The sequence below is a fragment of the Haemaphysalis longicornis genome, unplaced genomic scaffold, assembly GCF_048455015.1.
Source record: "Haemaphysalis longicornis isolate Haplotype H1 unplaced genomic scaffold, Haemaphysalis longicornis Haplotype H1 scaffold_8, whole genome shotgun sequence".
Classification (NCBI taxonomy): domain Eukaryota; kingdom Metazoa; phylum Arthropoda; class Arachnida; order Ixodida; family Ixodidae; genus Haemaphysalis; species Haemaphysalis longicornis.
Window position 1 is genome coordinate 3430792 of NW_027526445.1, and position 27403 is coordinate 3458194.

Sequence of the window (27403 nt, forward strand, 5' to 3'; positions counted from 1 at the left end):
TGGTTGAAGCGCTCAGTGAGGCCGTTTGCCTGCGGATGTGGTGCTGTAGTTGTGCGATGGACAACACGTCATTCAGCTAGAAGGGCATGAATAACGTCTGGCAGAAACGCCCGGCCCCTGTCGCTGAGGAGCTCACGAGGTGCCCCATGCCGCACAATGAAGCGCCGTATGATGAAAGAGGCGACGTCTCGTGATTTGGCGGCAAGCAGAGCCGCAGTTTTGGCATTGCGCGTCAGGTGATCGAGGTCGACGATAACCCATTGGTTGCTAGAGACTGTGTTGGGCAAAGATCCATACAGGTTTATACCAACACGGTCAAATAGTTTCTAAAGGCAAGTAAGTGGCTGCAGTGGACCCACCCAGCTGGAAGGCAGAGACTTGCGACGCTGGCAGATAGTGCGAGACCTAACGTACTTCCGCATAAGGGTGTACACACGGTGCCTGTAATAGCGGAGACATTCACGGTGGTACGTTTTTAACCAGCCAGCTTGGGCAAACGTGCGATCGGCATGAAGCGACACGCAAATGTCGGTGCGAAGGTGCCGAGCGATTACGAGCAGCCACTTAGGCCTTCGTTGAGGTAATTCCGCCGGTAGAGAAACCCGGCACGAAGCGTAAAGTGCATAGCTTGTCTGCGCAAGGCTCGAGGTCGTTCAGTACGGGAAACGTCAAAGAGCAAGTAGATAAGCGAAGCAATCCATGGGTGTTTGCGTTGTTCAGAGGGCGTGTCAGTGAAAGAGAGAGGGGACACAACAGCGTCGTCAGGCAGGGTGCAGGAAGTCTCTGGTGACACTGGAGAACGGGATAAGGCATCAGAGTCGGAATGTTTGCGGCCAGACCGATATATGACACGTATTTCGCACTCTTGTAGCCTTGAAACCCACGAGCTTGCAGACCAGATGGATCTTTTAGTGTCGTCGACCAGCATAGCGCATGGTGGTCTGTGGTGACGTCAAAAGGGCGGCCGTACAACTAAGATCGGAACTTCTGTTCTGCCCAAACTGTGACCAAACACTCTTTTTCGGTGACGGAGTAGTTTGCGTCAGCCTTGGTAAGGGCCCGGCTGGCGTAGACGAAAACGTTCTCGTGAAAACCGTATTTTCGCTGAGCAAGCACAGCCTCGCTCTAACTGCTTTGTCTTTCTTCGCCAGTTGGGCATCTTTGTAAATCGAGCACCACCGCTTCACCGGGACGTCTCAGCCCTCGGTCTCTCCTCTTATGTTTATATGGTGCCGATAAACCCGGGAAGAAGGCCCTACTGCGATTCGGAGTATTCCGAACTTCGGCCTTTTGAAGCAGGAGCACCCCTTGATACCGACGACGGACCGGTATGATGGACTGAACCGATGGTGGTACGCGAAAGTGACCGAGGCGATGGGCGGACTGGACAGCGACGGATCCTCATCTCCGACGATTCCCTCGATGGACGGCCATTCCAGAAACGGTGAGGGGAATGCAGCAGCGCATCGCTCAATGAACAACGAACTACCTTTGATGCACGAACAGGGTGTTTTTCAATGTCAGATGAGCCCCCACGAACTGAGGAATGAAAGGGAAAAAAGGCGGTTTCGGAGGAGAATTGTGCCGAAACGCTAAAGCGATATTAGACTCTCCCGTAAGGATCACTGATGTTGGCGGTTTGTTAACAAGCTTTGTGATCGCAACAGAACAATGAAGTTGAATTGAGGTTCTTGAATAAGGAGATCGAACCACTTTTTCATATCGAAAGTTTAGACCAGGAACTTACTACGAACATTGACCATGAAGACGAAATAACACACATTATGATCCCATTGAACTACCAATTGAAATACAAGAAATCTAAAACCATCGAACAGTGCGAGTTCATCGAGAAATTGCATTCACCAGGAAACTTCAATGGGTTTTTTAAAATGACTGAACATTGCTACGACCCATGCGATTTGGAGACACCCACGGAACATGCCTTATTACCAGAAACGTCACCTCAGTCGGTTTTCCAATCGCAAACAGGACTTGAGAATGCGACATCTTCATTGTCTGCACTAGACCTTGAAACTCAAGGTGCCTTACTTTCGAGCATTGAAAGAGTCGGCCGACATGTCCAAGAGCAAGACCGGCGGAAGGTCAACAAACCTTATTACGCCAGGGGAATCTCTGTACGACGAATATATCAAGCGGGAGACCATAGAGTTTGAACTTGGAGAGCCTCAAGGGCAAGATACGACACAAAAGAGAAAACCGGTGCACGACCCTGGATAGCGGGATGAGTACATGTTTGTAAGCTATGCGAGAAAGATGGCCGTGAAACGTATTCGGCAATCTCTTCTAAAGAAAAGGATACACAGTAGAAACCATCTGAACAACAAGGTACGTCACAACAAAAATCGAGTTACTAATGTCCAGGACTTCAGAAAGAAGTGGAAGCCTCCATCACACTATTTTGAGATGGCAGCGAACGAACCTGAAGAACTTACATCAGGGTACAAGGCTGTCGAAGACGCACTACGAATTTCGACCTGGCTACGTGGACTGCATCGACAGACTGGGCGTGTACTCACAAGATGGCCATAGTGACTGTTTCGCCGTCTGACTGCACACCGGATCAAACTGAAACTAACATATGTACTCAACGGAGACGGACTGACAAAAGGTTCTTTTGGCCGGGGAGGTTGTACCAACATTATAGGCGTCATAATTGCTGCACCGGTGAGACATATTATCATCATCGGTGCCTGTCATCACGCAGGAGCAGCTCTCCATCGAGCTGCTTTGTCTTTCTTCGTCAGTTCTCCATCTTTATCTTTGTAAATAGAACACCACCGCTTCACGGGGACGTCTCGGCCCGCGGATATATATATATATATATATATATATATATATATATATATATATATATATATATATATATATATCAAGGTTGCAGTCGTCATTGCCAGTGCTATTCGGCTTTTTTTTTTTTTTTTTCTTTTTTTTTTTTTTTTTTCGAAATATATAATAGGGCCGAATGACGTGTGCTTGTCACGTTTCTTTGATTCATTGGTAAATAAGCGAAAATATAAGTCGAGAAAAAATCCGCCGTTTTCCGGGAGCGGGACTCGAACCCACATCTCCGCATAACCGGTGCGGTGCGTTAACCAATTACGCTATCCCCACAGCGGCTTCTCTCTCGACTTTAAAGCGGGGGTTTATATTTACAAGAGCTCTGAGACCGGCCTCAGAGCTCTTGTAAATATAAACCCCCGCTTTAAAGTCGAGAGAGAAGCCGCTGTGGGGATAGCGTAATTGGTTAACGCACCGCACCGGTTATGCGGAGATGTGGGTTCGAGTCCCGCTCCCGGAAAACGGCGGATTTTTTCTCGACTTATATTTTCGCTTATTTACCAATGAATCAAAGAAACGTGACAAGCACACGTCATTCGGCCCTATTATATATTTCGAAAAAAAAAAAGAAAAAAAAAAAAAAAAAGCCGAATAGCACTGGCAATGACGACTGCAACCTTGATATGTATCTTTACCGAGTCCCTCGTCCCGTATCTCTCTATATATATATATATATATATATATATATATATATATATATATATATATATATATATATATATATATATAATATATATCGGAGGCGGAGGCTCAAGCAGCGGACGGTATCGCACTACGCATGCTGAGCGCTTGTTGTGTGAGGGATTGTACGGTTTCCGCTTGGGTTTCTGCCTCAGCTTGTCTTTCAGCGCACGTCAGCTGGGCGGCGACCTGAGCAGACGGTTGAGTTTGCGGAACCGCTTCGGCGGTTTGCTCCTTATGACTGTCGGAAAAGAAGGTGGTAGAGCTGATGACGACTGCTGAATGTTGGGCACGCAAGAAATTTCGCGTGCCGCACCTTCGCGCACAAAATATTATAATTTGCCCAAGCGGAAGGGCTTTCCGAATGTAGAGGAAGGCCCCAAACGGTGTTCACTGGTCTCAAGGGCTGACGGGCCACGACCCGGTGCCGGCGAAGTTTATCGTTGCTCTGTCACAGACTGACAACTTGACTCGCCGTCGTCGGATCTTTCGCAATGAGCATCTCCAAAGAACCGTCGTCGATATCTTTGAAGATGTGCCGGATATTCTCAGTGTTAGTCATAGCGGTGTTGATTCGCGTGCACAAGTCCACGACGTGTTCGATTAGATAGTGAAATTTTCTCTAAGCCGCTGCGCTCGTCCGCGAAGGCGCTGTTCAGTGCAAAGTTTACGCTGGGCAGGGTGATTGAAAAGTTTGAAAAGCATGCGTTGAAGTCCGTCATGGTACAAATGCTTGTCTCGTTATTCATGTGCCGTTGCTCTGAGACCCCCGTAAGGGAAAAACTCGCGTTGTAGAGTTTCCTCGGGTCATCCTATTTGGTGTAGTTGCTGACGCGTTCGCACGACGAATACCAATCTTCAGCGTCATAGTCGTCGGCGCTGCTGAAGATGGCAGGATCCCGCTGCCTGAGCGTGCCAGAGCAGATCACATTCGGCGGCGTCGGTGTTGATCGGTGTTGTCGTTGTGAGCCGCCGATTGCGAAGTTCCGGGGCGCCGGAAATTGAGCTCGCACGCCGCACCTCCATCAAACTGTACTGGGGTTTAGATAGAAGGCCAAGGATCGGAGACGATCAAACAGCGGAGGCGTTTCTTGATCGGGGTGCCGAAGAATCGGGGCAGCCAGAACAGATCGCAATGGTGCCGGGCATGCTGTGCGCTTGACGAGTGGGGATTGTCCGGTTTCAGCTTGGGTTTCTGCCTCAGCTTGAATCCCTTGACGTAAAGCTCTCTTCTTTATTACAATATCGGTTGTATTCACTGGTGTGGAATGCATTCTGGTAACATTGTGTGCGCGACGCCATACTCGTAGCCAAGAGTCTGCTCTTGCAGCGACGCTTTGCGCATGGTCCGCAGAAGAGGCACACCTTTTCTAATCCATTCCGCGGCAGGCAGGCCGCCCAGACTCCATACGGCCAGCGAACGCATGAGCAGTCCCACCACCGAGATCCAAGGCATTACCTTGTGAAGAAACGTAGGTGTGTTCCTTTCACTCCACGCGGCGTTACCCCCCGCGGCGGAATGCGGCGTCAGCTCTCACATGCTATGGCCGCTGGTATTCGGTTATTGAGCAGCGGGTATCGCGTAGCGTTGTTTTTTCCATCGGGCCCTCTCACTGAGAAACGATGGCAGCACGCCGACATGGACGCCACAAACTTTACTTTGGCTACTTTTCTGCGCCACGTCCTGCAGCCTACCTGTTGCATGAAATCAGGAAAGTCGATGGCACAGTTCAGCTGACCGCCAGCCCCATCCCTTCGAAGTTCAATCGTCCCTTAGAAGCAGAGCGGACGAGTCGCACGGCTTTCGCCCTGCTGGTATTGGCCGTCACGTGGCATCTTCGGCTCTCCAGTACCCGTCTGTCTGCCACACTCCATTCCATGCAGCTTCGCAGTGGTTGGAACCATGGCACACATCGCTCCTCGCCACAGAAAGCTAGCACAGAAAGCTAGCTAGAAGGAAACTAGAAAGCTAGTTCCCTTCGAGCATTCTTGTCTCGCGGACGCGCAACGACGCCACCCAGCAGTGTTCAAGGTGTATTATCTGTGACGGGATCAACCAGAGCGGAGCAACTCTTTATAAACTTTTCTCGCCTTTCTAAAATTTACTTTTCTCTAGTCGCTCCTATCATTACCACAAAATGTCGCTGCTTTTATTGATATCTCGGCGCGACAGCGGAGACGAGGGGATGCGGGGGCGAAGCGCCTGCGCTGCAACAGCGGTCACAGTCATGGAAGTTTGCATTGTTTCCAAGCGAAGAAATCGTCCGTTTCAATGCAGACCACCTATATATATATATACATATCTCTATTAATGAGAGGGTGGACGCACGTATGAAAACGATGGTAAAGCTATCGTTTCGACCGGGATCCAGTCTTCATCAGAGTACACTTCGGTAATTGAGCCCGCGGAATATATGGGCACGAAATGATAAAGGCTGACGAATAATGTCTTTGCACTTGGCAGATACAACTGAACACACACCAAAATAACAATAAGAAAATAACAAAATAAGAAGAGCACACGTGGTGTTTGTAGACGTGTGAACTAACACGAAGATTTCAAATGGAGAACATATACGGAATGTCGGATCAACGGGGATCAACACCTGCCGTTTTGCGACAAAACGATGACGTTCAGGGATGGCAGCTGAAATAGGCTAACACATAAGGAGCGATATATAAAAAATGAAAGCAAAGATGTCGTCATTACTGGAAACGTTGCATATCGGTGCCATAAGCGCAACCAAACAAATCGGTAATGCTTATCGGTTTCATGAGATAATGAAATGAAGCCGGCATATCAGGGCAAGAAGCACGTTAGGTTTCGTACACTTTCATTGATACCGCGTTAAAATATATTGAATTTGTAAATTATAAAAGGCTCACGTACTTCCCTGTCGTGATGCGAACGGAGATCTGATTCCAGTATAGTAGTCCTAATTTTTTCCAAAAAGTGACAGGGAATATGGATGTGCTTGCACAGAGGAAGCCCAGGACAGGAACGTGCCTGCGCTCGGGGGTTATTAAAGCGGATCCTGAAAGACGTATCTGTTTGGCCGATATACTGGAGTGCGCAGAGTGAACGTTCTAGGAGGTATACGTCATTCTATGTATCGCAATTATATTCGCCCTTAATTTTTGAAGGAAAATTCACAAGCTGTGCTGTTTACTGTTACTGACGTGGTCATATGAGCCCACACTTTGCAACGGACTCTTTGGCAAGAAGAACACCCATGCGAAGATGGCGACTCTTTCGTGGAAGGGGTAAGCATGTCCCGTAGGTTTTTTGAACGGCGACAGACTACGCGTGCTGGCTCTTTAAAAACGCTTCTAAGCATAGGTCGGCACGCTCACTCATGAGTGCACTCACACACCCCCAACTCACCACTTACGAGTGAATGGTGAGTGAGCCTCACCGTCGTTTCGGCCAGGAGAGTGCGATTGCGAGTGAGTGCGAGCGCCCCTCACCGCGAGATCCACTCACCACTCGCGAGTGCTAGTTCGACTCGCCGTGAGCCCCACTGACCACACGCAAGTGCAAGTTCCATTCTGGGGGAGCCCCGTTGACCACTCGCGAGTGCGAGTTGCTCTCGAGGCGATCCCCGCTCACCACTCATGAGTGGCGAGTGTACTCGCGCTTCTTGCGCGATGTTGGTGGCTTACAGCGGGGAGCATCCCTTGTTGTAGGCATTCGTCACAGGAGCCGCTTGCTGTGGTATATGCTGCTGGCGATATCCACTCGTACGCACAGCCACTAGGTAATGGAACGACTGCCTTTAGCTTCGGTAATATGCGGCTACTCCCCTTTAAAATTAGTCCACCGTGAAATCCAGTGACCTGTTCATTTAGGAATACGATTTGGATGGACGTCTGGCGCCATAATGCACTGATACTCTCACTGTCATGACTCGTTGAGGGGCTGTTGCGGGCACTCTAGCCGAATTATGTTTCTGGCTCGTAGCGTTTTATGTGGGAATTGGTGTTCGCAACGTCGTCGCAACAAAGCGATTGCACTTTACTACGGCTGAGCGCTGCGGTGGAGAGATCAGGAAGCGCCGTGGTATAGTGCCGTAGTACTTGGTGCAGATAATTGGCCGGCTTGCGGCAACTGTCATATGGCCGGCTGTTCTGAAGCGCAAATTGAGAGTTCCCGTAATCGTTTGAAATGATATCGCAGATTTTCACGGATTAGCGTATAAGGATGGCGAAACGGTTCGGAAGGGTGAGTTGCATTTTCGAGGCCTTGGCGTTGTAAACGTATCAGTATTTGTCATTAGTTGTTACGGCGGCGCTCTGTTATGATACTCGCTTTCACGCGGGCGTCGCGTCATGGGATTTGCTGCTGTCCGGGTGTTTGACACTACTGAAAACTAAGCGCTGATGTTTTATTGCAAACGCAAAAAATGTATACGTTTCGTTATGTTGCGTAAATGTTCCATTGACTCATATACGCCGATGTGCGTACATTTTGCAACGTGCAGCAAAACAAAGTAGCTCACCCTACCATCAACTCACGTAGTATTTGTCATGATGACTCACCGACTGCACCCCTTCATTCAGTTCACTGACTTCCTCTGAACTTTGCGTATCCGTTCGTGCGGATTCACAAGAATCGTACGTTATGTCTGACTCCTCATTCGCCTTTCCGAATCACGGAGTTGGATTGTTATTGTTGCGTGCATTTTGTGAAATATCTATTTCATATCTTCAGATCGCGAAAGGTAAAGGTTAGCGCTGCTCTGTTGTCATCGATGGTCATTTATCATTAAGCTTGTGAATTCTCCTCAGAAGTTGAAATTGGGACCTGGGATCCAGAATTTTGCTTTTTCATTGTCAGTTCACGGTCGCCAACCTGCTAGTTATGAAGGCGAAATTGCTTCTGCTGCTTTATTTTCGTATTTTGCGTTGTGGTCAGCCCAAACACTGTAGTCCCCGTCATGCTTGCTGCGCTGATTCGTTAAAAAGGGCTTCGCAGTCTAGTCTTCCTGATGTTTGGTGCCCCGTATGTAGATCGTCATCCGCATTCCGATGGCGTAAAGACTAGCGGGGGGGTACTGTGACCCATGTGTGGTGTGACGAATAGTACGCGTTCAGGGCAGTCGGATAGCGTAATTTGTGAGCAAGTGGGTGAGGAATTGAATGAGTGCGTGCGTGCGTGCGTGTGCGTGTTCACGTGGGTGTGTCTGCGGGTGTGTGTGCGCGCGTGCCTGCGATTTTGTATGTGTGCGTGCGCGTGCGTGATCAAGTGCGTTCGTGTGTGTGTACATGCGTGCGCTTGTGTGCGTGCGAATGTGCGTGCGTGCGTGTGCAAACGTGTTCGTGTGCGTGTGTGTGTCTGATGACTTATTCTTCCCTTTATTTCGTATCAACTTTCGCCCTGAACGTGCCTCGGTGCCCGGGGCGGGCGTATGACGGTGTAGTTTAGGATCAAGTTGCGGCTTTGCTCTGTGGCAGGCTCGCACTGTTTGAGGAGGTGGAAGGTGGCGGGCCTCCGGCGACTCGTCTCTATGATTACTCCCACGCTAAAGTCAACCGACGCCGTTTTGGCGCGACCACGCGGCGCCGCCTCTCTCCCTCGCCGCCTCTGGGCCAAGCGCTCATGGCCAAGCGCTTCAGTAGCCTTCCTCCACCTTGCTTGCCGTTTTCAATCTTTTCGTGGCAGTGTTTTGCTGGACACTCTCGCTATGCGCCCTTTTCACCTGGGATTACTCTCGAAATAAACCGCTTGGGGCCCTGTCAGGAACGAATTGACCACGCAAATTTAGTGGCGCGGTTAGCGCACATCGAGCGAGGAATATTTGAGCACGCTAGCAAGTAATTTGACTGCTGGCAACTGCTTTTCTTAGCTTTTATTCCTAACTGAAGTAGCGATGATTACTGCTTTGAAAGTTACATATAAAGTCATGTTCTTGTATTAACTGAATACATACTTATGAAAAAGTGAGACAACATTTCTGAGAAAGGTAAATTTTAGCTCAAATCATTAAGCATTTTATGCCCGAAAATATTTCTACTGCCGACAGCGAAAACGACGAATGCCGCTCATAACAAAATCAACGCATAAGTACTTGTAAAAATCACAAGCGACTTCAACGGCGGCACAATCACTGTACAGAAAAATAAAATCACGGTCCTATTGATGACCACGCGAGATAAGATGTGACAAATAGGACGTGACTCATCTTTTGTTGACCTAATATCTACACAACCCAAATGAGCTACTAAACAGACTAGATAACTGAATGCTCTCTTACCATCTTTGAACGTAGTAATTATGTTTATTTTTCGTACGGCTACACAATTTCATTGAACGGAGGGCATTTTAGACAAAAGAGGTAAAAACGTATACAAAACATGAGCACACACTGTTGATTCTCGATCGAGAGAAGGACCGCGTGCGTGGGAACTTGGGGGAAGATGAGAAAGAAGTGCGTGGTGTTTGGCTCATGCTCGTGCAAGATCATAAGAAGAAATAAGAGTGGAATGTGTTCCGAACGGTAGCGCGGTGTCGGGTCTTCTCGAGTTAATATTTCTGGTGCCGTGAAACCCGGGAGAAGACCGGCATCGTGTCCTGACCGATGGACAAGCTCCGCCGTCAGCGAGGCGCTCTCCGTGGAGCCGTCACTAGGCTGCTCAAGGCAGCCACCGAGCTCTACGAAAGCCCCTCGCCGTCTCCGCATGACCTGCAAGAGGCCATAGACCAGCTGGCAAGTAAAGAACGCTCACTCAAAGAACTTGATGACAAGATCGGGGAAGCACTCGAAGGCGATGAGTTTGACCAGGATATTGCCGGCGTGATAGAAAACCAAGAAAACATATGCCACGCGATCAGTCGCCTGCGCTCGGTTTTGAATGAGCTGCGGGCGCCCGGCTCGAGAGCTTCCGGCGGAGTAACTGCAGGGGAACCACAACCCGTTCAACTACACAGCATTGTGCTCGAAGGCGTTCGCCGTGCAGCCCATCCGAACCCGCCGTCGCACGTCGGCTCTCGTCCATTGACATCGCGGGTTGTCCTGCCGACCCTGCAAGTCCCCCACTTTTCTGGCGAGCCACGCGAATGGCAGGGCTTTTGGGACCATTTTTAAGCGACCATTCATAATCACCCCGACTTACCCGACATAGAGAAATTTAAGTATTTAAGGTGTTACCTTACCGGAGACGCAAAACGCGCCGTTGAATGGATTCGCCTAAACGATGCCAATTAGCGTCAGGCTGTGAAGATTCTCACCGACCGGTTTGGACGCACAGAACTTCTTGTGGACGACCACGTAGATAGCCTACTCGCTATCGCACCGATTGAATCGTCGACGCAAGTGGCACGCCTCCGAGACCTGTACGAGCAGGTGCAATTCCGGAGTGGCTGTCATGAAAGAACAGAGTCCTCATGCGCTCGTTAGCTGAAGACCTGGCGATTCTCTACCGTCAGCGCATGAAGGAGACCGCCAACGGCAAAGTCGAGGAAACGTCTCGAGAAGAGCAAGTCAAGGCCATCATGCCGTTCTTGAAGGTTCAGGTGGAGAGCAGAGAGGAAAGTAGTTCTTTTCGATCGAACTCTGACTCTAAGATGCCTTCAATCCCGCAGCAGCCGAGAACCTCCTTTCCTGACTTGACGTCCGCCTTAGCCTTGTCAGCAGGCTCTACATCGACTTCAACAAATTTGTCGCCGGGAGGAAAGCTGACGTGCTACCTGTGCGGTAGTCAGGGCCACAAGGCAAGGGACTGACGGGCCGTCTTAACAGTGGCCGAAAAGCGACGGCGCCTTTCAAGAAACCGCTGCTGTTTTAGATGTGGGAGGCAAGGGCACGTTGCACGCAACGGCCGTACTAGCGCGAACCTCAAGTGTGAGACTTGTTCGAGACGGCACGTAACCGTCCTTTGCGACCTTTAGGAACGACTGGGGACCACCTGCCAGACTGCTTCTCGCCGTGATAGAGGCGCCGATCGTGAACAACTTGCAGAAGGAGATCGTAACGCGACAACAACTCCTGCCAGCAGCATTTGCTCCTCGTCGGTGCTGCTCCAAACTGCCACAGTGTGGGCATACGGAGAATGCGGTCGGCCCGGTCTTGGTCCGGCTACTCCACGACACTGGGAGCCAACGAACTTTCGTGCGCAATGATCTATGTCGTCAGCTGGCCCTACCTGGTTTTGAAGTGGAAGGCTTGGCTGTATTTACGTTTGGCAGCTCGCATCGTCCTACATCGTACCAGTGCCGGAAGGTGGCGATCACCTTACGCAGCCGCTTCCATTCGTGTCCCGTCACGCTCGATGCTCTTGAAGTGCCAGAGGTCTTCACGGTAGGCGGTCCACCCTTGAAAACTGAACTCAGAAATCTGCTTCGCACCCGCAATTTACTCGTTGCCGATGAACCCGAAGAAGGGCACACACAAATGCCGACTATAAGCGTGTTAGGGGGTTCGGACAACTATTGGAAACTCGTTAGCGGGCGCATCGAGCGCTTCAGTGACAGCCTTTGCGCCGTTGACAGTGTTCGGCTGGGTTCTGCAAGGAAAATACTGTGGTACCCATTACACCCTGGTCAGGAGCAGCAGCACTATGGCATTGTTTTTGGCCTGCATTGAGAGACAGGCCGAAGGTTGCCCAGGACAGGGACCGAGCGATCCCTCAGAAATGTTGGGGTTGGAAGCCAGAGGGATAACTGACACGCCTGAGAAGACTGAAGTCGAAGACGACGCTGTGTTTGTGACGTTTCGGAGAGGACTCCAGAAAGACGGCCAGCACGTATTGCCGCGTATTATCGAAGCACCACGCTTAACGTCCAGCACTAACCGGGTTGTAGCGAAGGGAAGAATTGGACGGCGTCTACAAAACTGTGAACATCACCCGAAACTTCAGGAAGAGTACGACTGCGCAATCGGCGAGTACTGCCAAGAAGATCATGCAGAGCGAGAGCTGCATTCCACGGTCCACGGGGACACAGTTTATCCACTCTCTAATCGTACAGTCGTCAAACGGGAGGCAGTAACACTAAAGGTTCACGCAGTCTTTCATGACTCCTCGCACGAGAAGGACCAGCCATCCCTCAGCGACGTGCTGGAGAAAGGAGTTAAGATTGAGCTCGAACTCCTGCAGGAGACGACCCTGTCATCGGCGCGCGTTCAGAAAAAAAGCACTGGAGCTGTACGAGGCAGACAGCACCGTTGTGGAGCCAGCATGAAGCTTCGGAAGTGGTGCTCAAACTCCAGCATACTGAATGACCGTTTAACCACGGACTTAGTTTCTCTTGAGAACGTTGGAGAAAGCGGGCCAACTTCGAAAATACTTGGGTTGCACTTGGATTGCATGACGGACGACGTAATACTTACAACTCAACCGCACCGTGTGGGGACCAGGGTTCCGGCCGCAAGGCTAGCTCGGCTGAACTCCGCCACGGACCGCCGGCCGGCGTGCGGCAGAGAGCAGCAAGGAACACACAAACACAACGAAACGGCCAAACACTCGTTTATTGGCGTGCCACCAATAACGTAGCCGACTCTCGCTCGTCCCGACCCAGCCGTCCGGCGAGGATCAGGAGGCAGGCGCAAGGGGGTAGACAAAGGAAGGTGGGGAAGCCGGATCTCCGTACTCACGTCTCTCCTAGTTGACCGCTGGAACCCAAGAGGCCCTTCCTTCGTTCCGCGCGTCGAGACCGGCCCACCGGGGCCCCGAAGAACCGGTCACGTGACAATGATCGCCGCGCCACGACACGCCAGCGGCGCGGCGCGAGCGACGCATCTGCCGAGGGGAGAGAAGGAGTCTTCCCCCCTCGCCTCGGCGGCCGCGGAGAGGAATGGGGAACGCGCCAGGACTCTGGGTTTCCCACATCCCTCCCCCCTTTGACCGAAGCCCCTCGGACCCGAGGGTTCTAACCGGCGGTGGTCTCACCGCTTGTTGCGCTGCATCGTCCACTCCTCGGGGTTCAAACAGTCCAACGCCGCACCTGCGGAACTGCGCTTCAGCCCACATTGCACCGCACGTCGCCGCCACATAGCACACATAGTTCGCCACAATCCGCCGATTGACCCGCTTCGTCCGTCTGCACTCAAAGCCGGCCGCGTGCGCTGTCCGCCGGCCCATGGTCCACAGGCCCCGCCGGCGAAGTAGGCTTGGCCGTATGAAGACAGGGCCAGGGCAGCAGGCTGCTCCCAGGCGGCCACCAGCCGCAGCGGTTAGCCCCGCGCCGACGGTGCGTTTGGTTGCCGCACCGCCGGCGGCTTCCACCGCTTGCGGGGGTCAGCGGTGACGATCCCAGCCGACTGGACCCGGGCAGGAGGCCGCGTTGTGGTGCTGCCTCCCAGGTGGCTGGCTAGCCAAGCGCCGGCGATGGCTGCCGCTCGGTACACCTCCGGCCGGCGCCTCCGCCAACAGGGGGCGGGGCGCGATCAGCTGACCGCAGGAGCCGGCCCGCCGCGCAGTTCGCTCGCTGTACGGGCGGCAGGGTGCTGTTTCGGCGTAAACAGCCGCTCGGCTCTCGTTCCCCCAGGGTAGCGGCTGGCTGGCTCGCAGCAGGCCTGGCGTGCTGGCGTCGTGGACCCTGGGCGTGCGGGCTTGAACCCTCAGGAGATGGTGGCCCACCCGGTCAGCGGACTCGCCGATTGCGGGTGTTGTAGCGGTGCGTCGGGAGTCTTCCCTCCGCGCCTCCCTCGAGCTGGCGGTCTCGCGCGCCCGAGGTTGGAGCGTCGGCAATATCTTCCCTCCGAAAGTACTGCTTCAGCTCGCCCACGTGAATGGGGCCGCTGATTCGACCCGAAATCGGGTCTCTCAGCTTGTAATTTAGCCGCGAGAACTTCTCGGCGACCACGAACGGTCCGACCCATCGGGGTGCGAGACCGGCCGCGAACCCCGCGCTAGCGTCGCTTAGCGCGTGGTTCCGTTTCAAGACAGTGTCGCCCGGCTGGTACGCCACGTCTTGATGAGCTCGGTCATAGGCCGCCTTCTGGTCGGCCCTGGCTTTACCGCGACTGCGGTTTGCCTCCTTGATGGCGTCCGCCAACCGCTCGCGCAAGCGCCGTGCGTAAGCCGCGTCTGCTGCTTTCGCGGGGACTCCGTTCGGCCGTCGGGCCAGAACTGTATCCGTCATCGTGTTCAGCTCTCTGCCGAACATCAGGAACGCTGGCGTGAAACCCGTACAGCGATTCACGCTTGTGCGCAGAGCGAAGGAGATTGAGCTCAAGTGCTCGTCCCAGTCTTTTTGCCGTCTGGCATATGCTCCGAGCAGTGGCTTCACGTCACGATTGCGGCGCTCCGTCACGTTCGACTGGGGATGATAGCACGATGTTGTTTGCTGCCTGACACCCATGGCCGCACACGCTTCACGAAACAGTCTTGATGTGAAATACGTGGCGTTGTCGGTAATCAGCCGCTCCGGGAATCCGTAGCGACAGAACACTTCGGACAGCTTTTGCAGGATCTCCTGTGCTGTCGCTTTGCGCAGCGGATAGAGTTCAGCGATCCCACTAAAGTGGCATGTCACCACGAGTACAAACTTGTACCCTCTCTTGCTGCGCGGCAGCGGGCCCATCAGATCGCACGCCATGATCTCCCAAGGCTTTGTGCTCACGATAGGCTGTAGCAAGCCCGGCGCCTTACCGCCTCGCGGTTTGCGCTCTTGGCAGACGTGGCATGTGCGTACGTAACTACATACTTGTGCCTTCATGCCGGGCCAGGCAGCATACCGACAAAGCTACCGCCATGTCTTTGGCGCGCTACCGTGACCGTCTGCGTCGTGGTAGTGCTGCAAAACAGCACACCTGAGCTTGCGCGGGATCACGGCCTTAAAACACTCGTCTGAGTCGTTTTTGCCGGGCACGTACTTCAGCAGAGCCCCGTCGGCGTCAAGCAGGTAACTCTCCAGCTCACTCGCAGCAATACCAGCTGCATTAGAGCTCGCGCCAGCCGCAATACCAGCAGCTTCCCGGCGCCCGTCATTCTCCGGTGTTCGATTTGCCTGAGGGTCCGTCTCTTCACTAAGACTGGCGATCACCTCCCGACAAAACAAGTCCTCCTGCTGAGCCTCGAGTAGCTCCTCCCGACTGAACGCAACCTCGAGGTGCACGTGCGCTTCGTGTCTTCCCCCGACGAGGTGCACGTGCGCTGAGCGTTCGATGCACGGGGAGCCCCGCGCATCGCGCTCCTCCCGCGCCGAGAGAGTTTGCTGGTTCTCCGCATCCTCCTCGGCTTCTCCGGCCGGTTGGGTGTCGTTTACCGGCGCCCGTGACAGCGCGTCGGCAACCACGTTCGAGGCGCCTTTGCGATAGCGTACTTCGTACTCGAAGCGTTGCAATGTCAGGGCCCATCGCGCGAGCCTCCCGAGGGCTCGCGGAGGCGGGAAAGCCATGTCAGGGCCATGTGATCGGTCTCGATCGTGAATTTGACTCCCTCTACGTACATCTCAAACTTGCGAAGTGCGTAGATTATGGCCAGACACTCCTTCTCGGTGACCGAGTAGTTTCGCTCTGCTGGTGTCAGCGCACGGCTCGCAAAAGCCACGGGTCGCAGTTGTTCTCCGTCCACCTGGAGGAGAACTGCCCCTACGCCGAGGTCACTCGCATCCGTCTGGATAACGAACGGCCTGTTCACATCCGGCAGTTTCAGCGATGCAGTGTCTGCGACAGCTTCCGCCAGCTGGCGTAGGCTGCGTTCCTGCTCCTCTCCCCACTCCCAAGGGGCGGATTTCCTCAACAGTCTTGTCAAGGGTGCTTGCAGGCGCACGCAAGCGGGGATAAACTGGCGGTAGTAGCCGATCATCCCTAGGAAGCGCCGGACTCCGGCGACATCCTTCGGCGTGGCAAACTCCAAGATCGCCCGAAGTTTCTCGGAATCGGGGGACGCCTGCCCGCGTTAGATCCGATAGCCGAGCAGGCTCACCTGAGCGCTGCATATTTGCGCCTTGGCAGGATTGATGGTGATTCCAGCCGCCCGGAGTTTTCCTAGGACGTCTTTCAGGTGGCAGAGGTGCTCTTCGAAGGTTCGGGAGTAGACGACGATGTCGTCTAAATAGGCGAGGGCGTGCTGCCACTTTGCCTCACCGAGCACCCGGTCGATCAAGCGTTGGAATGTGCTGGGACTCCCGCACAAACCGAAGGGCATGCGTACGAACTCGTACAGCCCCCGATGGCAAGTGAACGCAGTCTTGCATTCATCGCCGGGACGCATCTCGACCTGAAGGTACCCCTTGCTGGCGTCCAGTATAGAGAAATACTTCGCGCCACCAAGATTCGCGACGATCTCGCCTACGCTCGGGAAGGGGTACGCATCCTTTTTCGTGACCGCATTCAGCCGCCGGTAGTCCACGCATAAACGCCAACTACCGTCTTTCTTTCGAACGAGCACCACTGGGAACCCCCAAGGACTCGTCGAGCGGCGGATAATGCCTGTTTTCAGCAGTTCCTCCAGCGCCTCATCAGTTGCCTGCCGTTTAGCGGGGCTGACGGGACGGGGGTTGCATTTTCATGGTTGAGCATCGCCGGTGTCTATGCAGTGCTGCACCAACTTGCTGCAGCCTGCTTGCTCAGTGAATATCTCGCCGAAGTCGCCTAACAACGACAAGACGCGCTCACGCTGCGCCGCTGTCAGCTCGCTAGCGTCTGCTAGGAGAGCGCGCAATTTCTCGTCCCGGCCACGCGATGGAGAGCGTGCGGCGCAGGAGAAATCAGCCGCGGCGGCAACAACGACCGGGCTCCGGGGTTGCTGCGCGCGCCGGCTACCGGCTGCGCCCGAAACGACTGCTTCTCTCGGCGCGGGGGAGTGGGACGTTTCGGCCGCCTGCATGATCAGCGGTCTCGCTGCAAACGGCGGCTCGGCGAACGATTTGAGCGGCGAAAGCGGGTTCTCCCGATTGCCTCCGTTGCCCGTGTCGGCGACAGGCCCAGTCTTGGGCATGAAGTCTCTCCCCATCTGCTCGAATAGCGGCCTCGCTGCGAGCGGCGGCTCGGCGAACGGTTTGAGCGGCGAAAACGGGTTCTCCCGATAGCCTCCGTTGCCGATGTCGACGACAAGTCCAGTCTTGGACATGAAGTCTCTTCGCAAAATGACTGGGACCGTGAGTCCGGGCAAGTGAACGAAACGCATTCGCCGCACACGCTGGCCCCAGCGCACGACGAGGCGTACGTCACCGCCTGATGTTGCATCACCACACGCCAGCTGAAGCGGCAACTTCCGCGCGCGCAGCCGAATGGCTTTGCGCTCGAGATGGGAAACGGCCTCGTCCCCTATTAATGAAGTGCTTGCCCCGGTGTCCAGCAGTGCCTTAAACTCTCGCCCCACGACGGCGAGGTCGAGAAAGGGCGCCGGCACATTTGTCGGGACTCCGACTCTGTACTTGGCGGGAGCGGTGGCGATGCTTGCCTCTCGGGCGCTTCGATCCGCCGCCGGTGGGCTCACCGACGGCTGAGCCCGTTTCCCTGCTCAACTGGGCAGAATCGCGCAATGTGACCGGCCTGGCGACATTTGTAGCAGCGGACGGGGCTCCGTGCTGCGTGACGCGATGATTGAGGCTGCTCGGGCGCTCCGCGACCGGCTGGCCGCATACGGTTCTCCGGGAGCGAGTTGTGAGCAGGTGCCGGCAACTGCGGCAGCGCCGATCCCGTGTAGGGACGCCCGAGTGGGCGCGCGTTCGCCGGCCGATCGTCCAACCGGTTTGCTCTGTGCTCTGCGCGCGGGGCTGGCAAGGAATCCGGCCGTATCGCCTCCGCGTAGCGCAACCCATACGAGTAGGGGTCCAGGGCTCTGGCCCCAAGATCAAGCGTCTCTCGCTGGCTGGGTATCAACGTAGAGCCGGGCTCGGCCCGTCCGCTGCCCGTAATGCCGCGCCAAGCACAGCTTGGTTCCAGTGTTTCCACCGGAGGCGGCGGTGGCCGATACGCGCGTGCAGCCGCGACAGCTGCTTGCACGCGGCGAGCTTCGGCCGCCAGCTCGTTGAGGTCCCTACAACTGCAGTTCCTCAAGTACAAGGCAAAGGTGGGGTGGCATTGCCTGACGACTCGATCGACCCGCTCCGGGCTCGGGGCATTTGGGTCGGCGTACTCGTAAAGTTCTTGCATCGCACGAACGTACTCGACGAGCGATTCATCCGGGGCTTGGGTGCGCATTTCCAACTCCCTACGCATTCTTGGTAGGTAGTCGATGGGCAGGAATTCTTCCCTGAACATCGTTCGAAAGTCGTCCATCGTGCGCGCCGTATGGCCTATCATCCGATACCACCGGGCGGCCTGGTCGACCAGGGCTGCGGGCAGGACTCTGCGCAGCACCACGCTCTCGCTGATGCCGGTCGCCTGCTCGTAACGGCTCAAAGCCAGCAGGAAAGCGTTGGCGCTCGACTGATCGCCGTAACCACTGTACGTCGGCACCGGTAGCTGCACCCTGGGCTCGGGTGAGCGCGCCGCCTGCAACGCCTGCTGCATAGCACTTGCGAGAGCGTTCGCGATGGAAGCTGCGTCGGCAGACATTCCTCCGCTTACGGGCGTCTGCGAGCCGACTGGCACGTGAGGCGCGCTGTTTGGGGCTTCCGCGTCAGCGTAGGCCCGGCACCTGGAGTATGAACGCGCGGCGTCGTCTGACGAAGGGCGCTCGTGGAATCCGGAGCCTTCCGGGATTCCCGTTGCTGCTCAAGCCGCGGCTGCGGTTGCGTAAGGGCCGTGGAGAAGGGGGACCCGAGCCGCGTCGGCGGCTGCGGAGGACGCTGTTGATACAGGGCATCGCGAGGGCTCCCGGGCATGACCACAAAGGTCCGCCAACAGCATCAAATCCGCCAACTCATAGTCGTGTGACATGTTCCTTTCGAGCTAGCGAACCTCGAATTCGACTGAAGACGAGTCCCACGTTGGTGCGCCAAAAATGTGGGGACCAGGGTTCCGGCCGCAAGGCTAGCTCGGCTGAACTCCGCCACGGACCGCCGGCCGGCGTGCGGCAGAGAGCAGCAAGGAACACACAAACACAACGAAACGGCCAAACACTCGTTTATTGGCGTGCCACCAATAACGTAGCCGACTCTCGCTCGTCCCGACCCAGCCGTCCGGCGAGGATCAGGAGGCAGGCGCAAGGGGGTAGACAAAGGAAGGTGGGGAAGCCGGATCTCCGGTACTCACGTCTCTCCTAGTCGACCGCTGGAACCCAAGAGGCCCTTCCTTCGTTCCGCGCGCCGAGACCGGCCCACCGGGGCCCCGAAGAACCGGTCACGTGACAACGATCGCCGCGCCACGACACGCCAGCGGCGCGGCGCGAGCGACGCATCTGCCGAGGGGAGAGAAGGAGTCTTCCCCCCTCGCCTTGGCGGCCGCGGCGAGGAATGGGGCGTGCCAGGACTCTGGGTTTCCCACAACCGTTACACATTTTGAAGCATTCCCAGAAAGAGATGGCGTGCAGCGCTACCACGAGAGTCTCCTGCCTGGCGGACAGCGAATCAGATGCGGATTCAGGTGCTCTGTCTTCTGGAATCAACCGTGGCCGCGGGAGGATGTTGATTCTCGATCGAGGGAAGGGCCGCGTGCGTGGGAACTTGGGGGAAGATGAGAAAGAAGTGCTTGGTGTTTGGCTCGCGCTCGTGCAAGATCGTAAGAAGAAATAAAAGTGGAATGTGTTCCGAACGGTAGCGCGGCGTCGGGTCTTCGCGAGTTAATACACACACTTAGATATACACACAAAATGTTATACGGAGCGCATAGTTATTGCCAACAAAACTCGCCACGTTTATTTACTTATGTATTTACGGTGTCCCTAAATTACCTCGTGAAATCGTATTTTACATAATGGGGTCACATGCGAAAAAACGCTCGTTACGCTAACGGCCTAATGCAGAATAATAACAAAAAAACGTGACAGCTTCGCACTAGTGGCGCGAAGGCGGGGAAAACCGCAAACCGTGTGGCCCCATCTAGCTTATTCTTGGTTCGGCTAAGTTATGGTTGGAGTCTCCAACCTGGTTATCATTAGAGACTCCTCCAGGTTTTTTCCGTGGTTACTCTTGGAGATTAGGTCAAGAGCAATGAACCCTCAGTCATTATTGTACCTACAATGCACGAGAGCTCGTAACTCCGGGTCTTCTGCTATTCGCTGATGTTTCGCGGCCGCTTCGCCGGCGCGATATTCAGGACTGGACCAAAGTCGTCGCCTCCGTTTTCAAGTAGCGGCGCAAGCGGCTTTCGCGCCGCGCTTCCTCTCCTTCGGGAATGACACTCCTATTCTGTAGCCCCACTTTCCCTTCGTTGTAGAACAGGTTTTTTGCACCTCACATGGTTTTACGAAGGTGCTGCTGAAGGTTCTCAATGACTAGCACGTGCGGTATGTGTGTTCTCCAAGGTCGAGTGGTGTCGGGGGAAACGATAACATTATTCCTCGGCGATGTTTTTCGGTTAATGTTCGCCGGCTCATCCGCCAGCCTCAACAGCATTCGCAGTTGAAAAATCGAAATGCCATTTCGTATAACGACAAAAACGCTTGAAACACGAAGATTTTCAGGCGTGGACTTTGATCGTGCGGTTCAACCACTTTTCACTTCACCCACGATTATCATCACCATAAGCAAATAAAGTTGGCTTTCCAGCAGTGCGTTTTCGCGTAAGGTCGCCATCAGAGAGGCAAGAAAATCTTCGATTCAAAACAACAAGCTTTGATTTTTAAAACTACAAATAAATGTACAACTTATCATTGAGAAATCATTAATAATGTAATATTAGTTGGCAATAAAATTGCAGTATGGAGCAAAAATTAAATAAATCGTTCTTAAATGCAAATACATACAGCATGTATGAAAAAGAAAAATACTGCACAAGCAAGTTTATTCGTAGCAAAAATGAAACGAAACTTCTCGCTACACGCTTTCTAAAAAAACCCCGAGGTAAAAAATGGTTACTGAAGAGGTGAAAAATAAGTTGTTGTTGAAATCCGTACACAAACGGACAGCGTCAAGAAAAGAAACATTGAGAAAGTAAAATAATTTCTGCTGCCGCATGGTCGTCGTTCATTTTGTTTACATCATTCCACAGTACAAACAGTGGAAGTTCAAATGTTTTATATGACAAAAGCACGGCCAAAATTCATCTAACATTTCCTTGTTGTGCAGTTACGGCACAGCTGCAGGCTTAAAATTATCGGCCAGTTTCCTACCCAGGCAGCACAGGACTGCCCGGCCTCAATCAAGCCGGTGAACTTTGGCCGGTGATTTTCTTTCCGGCCTTTTTCCGGCAGCCATGTTCGGCCCGTGTCCAAATGTGGGCCTTTTGGCCGTGTACGGCCGTACTCCCATGGCTGTCCAAAGGCCAGCGTCCGTCGGCCAGTCGACCGGCTTACGTTCATACGGCCAGATTCCAGCCGTAGAGCTCCGGCCATCCCAAAGCCACCCGTGTACTGCCGAAGTAGGGCCACCGTAGGACAGCCGAGACGCGGTCGTCGGACTCCAGCCGGTCTAAAGCTGCCGGAAATAAGACCGTGTTACGGGCATTGGAGTTCGGCTATAGTACGTTAACTGCACTGAGGGCGGTCACTGCATGTCGCGCAAGCAGATGACTGAGTCACGCTTTGCAGCAGCCCAAACCCAGCATTTCGGGTCCAATGCAGCCACATCAAAGTGACCACGCGCGCAACCACCAGCCCTTCAGCCTTCAACGCAGCCTTGCTTAATTATCAGCGTCAGTTGACACCAAAATTAATTTATTAAACAGTGCTCACAAATGGTCGTTCCTTTAATTGCTGTGCCTCTTTTACTGTGAAATACAGAAAATATTCAGTTCTTTGTAGAGCTGGAATATATGTATTGTCCTCGTCCTGATATCTTCTGTGGGGCGGCTTACCTGCAATAAAGGGGGAAGGAGGGGCGTGGGGCAGAGGGTGTTGAATTTCACAAAGATGAAACTGCCGCTTTTAGCCAATTTCATTTAGGAAAATCTTCCTGAGCACTTTCATGCTCTGACTAATTCAAGTATTTTGACAACTGTTCCTTGACCAGATTTGTTTTATATAAAACTAGCGCGAATGCCTTTACGAAGCGTTTTGGTACTCGACAAAAACAGGAGCATTCAATATAAATTCGTTCACACAAAAAGTATGTCCAGTATGTGCCCATTTTTCTTGCAAACAAACTTTCTACTCGATCAACTTTTCTGGTGATCTTTCATAGGGCTGCTCCTAGAAGATATCAAAGAAATAATTTCAGTTTCAATATATTTTTTATGTTGTTTTCATGAGTTACGTGCACACCACTTAATAGCCCAAAATAACTTAAGTTTCCTGTAATGTCGTACTACCGTAAAAAAATTCTAGACGCGTTGCAAATGACGCCTTGATTCAGGTGGCGGCAGATGTATCCCTCTGTGTTCACGCAAGGAAAGGCGTAAGACTAGTTGCATGATTTGCTTAATACCAATAACACAGTAATGGTAGTACTCATACAAAAAAGCTTGCAGACTGCAACGAATAAAACAATAAATGTTTCATTGGTGAAGTTTGAATGCGTAAGGTTCTGAATCCGTCGGAGGCGAACTTGCGGATCTGCAAGTGCTTATTTATTATTTATTTATTTATTTATTTATTTAATACCTGCTTGCCTTTGCATGCATTACAGCAGGGAGATACATAACACTGAGCATCAAATATAAGAACAAATAACAAAAAAATTCCCCGCATTTCCCAGAGGGGAAGAATGTGAAAGTGCGAATGCAGGAGTAGAATTTGCGCGGTTCGGTAATGTTCGCGAAAGAGAGATCACTCACACACACACAACTACAAAGAAAGAAAGCTGCATTTATTCGCAGACACCTATTTGTGTTGTCGTTGTACTTGATTGCTAGAGCGGATCTCAGCTTTGAAATTTCGTGTCAGTACTCCTTCAAGCGGGTGCATTAGCCCTTCTCACGCCCGATTCCTGGCCAATCCCCCACGTGGGTATGTGACATGCACAGACACCTATTTGTGTTGTCGTTGTACTTGATTGCTAAAGCGGATCTCAGCTTTGAAATTTCGTGTCAGTACTCCTTTAAGCGGGTGCATTAGCCCTTCTCACGCCCGATTCCTGGCCAATCCCCCACGTGGGTATGTGCCATGTCAGCGGCCAGGCAGCGCGCGCCCATCTCCCCCAGTTGCCAAGGAAGACGAGGAGATTCCTGGCCAATCCCCCACGTGGGTATGGGCCATGTCAGCGGCCAGGCAGCGCACGCCCATCTCCCCCCCGTTGCCAAGGAAGACGAGGAGCGCGCGCACCCGCAGCTGTTGCTATTTGGACGGACGGCGGTCACCGGAATTCAGGGTCGCTTATAAAGTGCATTCGCACTTAATATTTCCACAAAGCCCGGTGGAAATCGTCATTATAAACAGTTGGTACAATCATACGTGGAAGATAACACTCTCGCATTGACCTAAGATACAATGAATCGCGCAAGGCGTACCCTTTAAAGGAAAGTTAATAATTTGCTTTGAGCTAGCGGTCCCCCTTCGGGATATGTAGAATGGCGCTTGGAGATACTTCTCCCCTTATATTCCAGTTTTCGAATGATAGATATTACGAAAAAACGTGTACCTGAGGTGTCGTCTCTGATCTGGAATGAAGGTTTTTTTTCTAAGAGTGACGTTAACACGCTTTGTAACATTCAACAACTTTTCTGAATAAGCACAGCCGGATGTTATTAAATTAGAAACATGCTGCAGGTATTCGGAATCACGTTCATTCGCAATAGTCATGTCAACTACACAGTCAGTCGCGAACGTTTTGAACAAAGATTTGAGGCCAATAGTAATAACATTTATATATACAGAAACAAAAGAGGGCGCGCAACTGACCCTTGGGGAATTCCTGAGGTCACGGGAACATATCCGGACGAACAACCATTGGGAGCGACTGACTGCTGTCTTAGAGATATATACTCGGCTATCCATGCCATAACCCATTCATTCAGTTTATAGCCCGCAATGTACTAACAAGAAGTTGATATGGAACACCTCTAAATGCTTTTTTTGCAGTACGAGATAATACAGTGAACTACTTTAAGCATATCTATTGCTAGAGACAAATCATGCGTGAACTCCACAAGCTGTGTTAAGCAAGAAAACCCTGACGAAATCCGTGTTTGCTAAGATGCGGGCGACTATGTTTAAACAAATGAGTCGTTTCCGAACTGTAGCTAAGCTCACCTTCAAACACCGCAACTAAATTACCATCCAGGCTTCGTCATCCACAAGGATCTGTTGTTATGGAACATTTAAAATAATACCTGTTTCTAAATAAACATTCACAAAATCCCATGAAGCAGGGCACGAAGTTGAGCCTACGAATGCACGAGCTTAGTATCTTCTACGTTTATCACGAACAAAATAGTGCAACATTGTTTTTCGCAGTATTATAATAAGAAGAATAGCCGCAAACTTGCACTTTTGCGCGCCCTTCCCTTTCTTTAGTGGGGAGTCCGTGACATGGCGCCGGTTGAGCTCCTGCGTGGCGGCCGCTTGCTCGACGGCCTTTAAGGACACTTATTTTGGTGGGTGAACCACCGCAACCTCGGGTCGAACATCCCTGCCGGGTCGTTGTCTCCAACGGTCTCCATTTCTTGAGGAGGCGAATAGCCTCCAGCTGATGCGTCTACGAAGCCGGCGGGTGAGGCGTGGTAGCAGCTATGACTGGCGAGGCTTAGCTCACCCGTCGGTGTGGCACAGTATTCTTGTTGCAATAAATGGCATTCCGATGGCCTAAAAGGTTCCCTGGTAAAGCCGAGTGAGTCCTTGCACATTGCCCTTTCACCTAGAACACGTTTTACTGTTCGACATATGAAGTTCGCTCGTCTAAAACATAGAAACACCGAGCGGATAAAAACGCGTCTGTGACATTCGGCTCCCTAACGGCTCTTTCTTCACCCAGGGAAAAACTGCTCCTAAACCGGCTGGTCTCCTTTCAAACACGTCTGTGCATGAATTCTCGGCGCCCTGACCCGTGCCGTTGCTCGGCTGTACGCCGCTTAGCGAAAGAATGACGTATAACCTGAGACCTTACGTAGGTTGGTCTCCTCTTGAACACCGGTTGCCGAAAATTCTACGGCCGTTCGCTCGCCGTAATTCGGCCGAGGACCGCTAACCGAATGAAGAATGTACGTTCTGGGACTGTGCGCGTCGGCCGTTCTTCTTTATAACACCGGTTGCCCGAAGAAAACGAATATTCTGCCACCGGACGCACGGTTCACCGTTGAAAGAGCGAATGCGAGGCAGCCGAGCTCCGGCCGCTGTCCTTTCGAACACCAACTGCCACAAGAATACGGATATTCTGCGGCAGGTCGCTTGCCGTGCTTCGGCTGAACACCGCTTCCCAAAGGAAAAACGGATGCCCTAAAGGCGTACTTCGGCCGTTCTCTTTCTCAACATCGGCAGCCGAAAGTGAACTCAATAACTGGCAGCCGGGTAGCTGCCGTTGTGCGTTTGAACACGGGTGGCTGGAGAAATACCGAAGCGCTGGTTGCCTAATGTTGGCCGCTCATCGTATGATCAGTGGCTGCCAGAACCTGGATGCTGGCCGGACATGCCAGAAAGCGGCCATAGACGGGCCGGTCTTGGGACACACTTTCTGTGCCGCCTGGGTACATACTTTTGCTATAACGAGTTACGCTGTACAATACTTTTGTTAAAACGGGATACATGCGCCGAAAACTTCAAACCAACCTCGTCTGTAAAAATGAGGGACAGCGACACTTTGTGTTCGTGGACCAATATTTCAGTGTGACTTTTCAGGTACGGAGAGTGGTCTTGCAGAAGTCGTAAGTGCACCAGCCTGTTCTTCTGGAAGCCATCGCTGCATAAATGAGCAACATCCCTACTTTCAATTTAAAAACAGGGGGATGAAATTATTTCTTGTTGATACAACTTTACCTTTTTTGCGTTCAGAGATGCATATTATCTGAAATACAACAAACGCGGTGCGCTGAATTTTCGCAACCTACCATTATTTTCTTATTTTTCCTAACCCACAGTTTTACGCGCTTAAAACGGCGGTATTTTATTTATGCAGGTTTGGAAACTAGAACAGCTGTTCGAAATTGCTCTTAAGATACCCTAACTTATCGTGTCTAGTGGTATTCAAACTCGCACTTTCATTGTGTTTGAGAACAGCGCGACAAGTAAAAGACTGCGCATACAATAAACCTTTAATTTACAAATCTTCATATAGTATAAGCGTGTTTTGTTTGTGTAGGGTATGATACAAATGCTTCCGACTTAGAACACTTTGCTTTCAATCGCGCAATTCGAACCAACACGGCTGAAAGAATATTACTCAGGCACCATTTGTTACTTATTACTGTTTGACAAATAAAGTTCGATCATTTAAAACGTAGAAACACCGAGCGGATAAAAAACGCGCCTGTGTCATTCGGCTCACTAACGGCTTCCAGAAGAACAGGCTGGCGACCTTACGACTTGTGCAAGACCACTCTCCGTACCTCAAAAGTCACACTGAAATATTGGTCCAGGAACACAAAGTGTCGCTGACCCTCATTTTTACGGACCAGGTTGGTTCGAAGTTTTCGGCGCATGTATCCCGTTTTAACAAAATATTGTACAGCGTAACTCGTTATAGCAAAAGTATGTACCCAGGCGGCACAGAAAGTGTGTCCCAATACCGGCCCGTCTATGGCCACATGCTGGCATGTCCGGCCGGCATTCAGGTTATGGCAGCCACTGGTCATACGATGAGCGGCCAACATTAGGCAACCAGCGCTTCGGTATTTCTCCAGCCGACCGTGTTCAGACGCACAACGGCAGCTACCCGGCTGCCAGATATTCAGTTCACTTTCGGCTGCCGATGTTGAGAAAGAGAACGGCCGATGCGCGCCTTTAGGGCAGCCGTTTTTCCTTCGGGAAAAGCTCACTCGGCATGCAAGCGCTTGCGCCCCTA

General features: G+C 52.5%; 2 protein-coding genes across 2 annotated transcripts in view; both read right to left on the minus strand.

The window, feature by feature from the left end:
• The window catches only part of LOC144149832 (N-acetylated-alpha-linked acidic dipeptidase 2-like), a 380783-nt gene that overhangs the window by 54360 nt on the left and 299020 nt on the right, over positions 1-27403 (minus strand). The gene's annotated exons all lie outside the window — the stretch shown is intronic.
• Positions 13713-27403, minus strand: part of LOC144149013 (uncharacterized) — a 134021-nt gene continuing 120330 nt past the window's right edge. The window contains exon 3 of the mRNA XM_077680544.1: positions 13713-13899. Within this exon, the coding sequence (XP_077536670.1) occupies positions 13713-13899 (187 nt within the window). The remainder of the gene's footprint in view (positions 13900-27403) is intronic.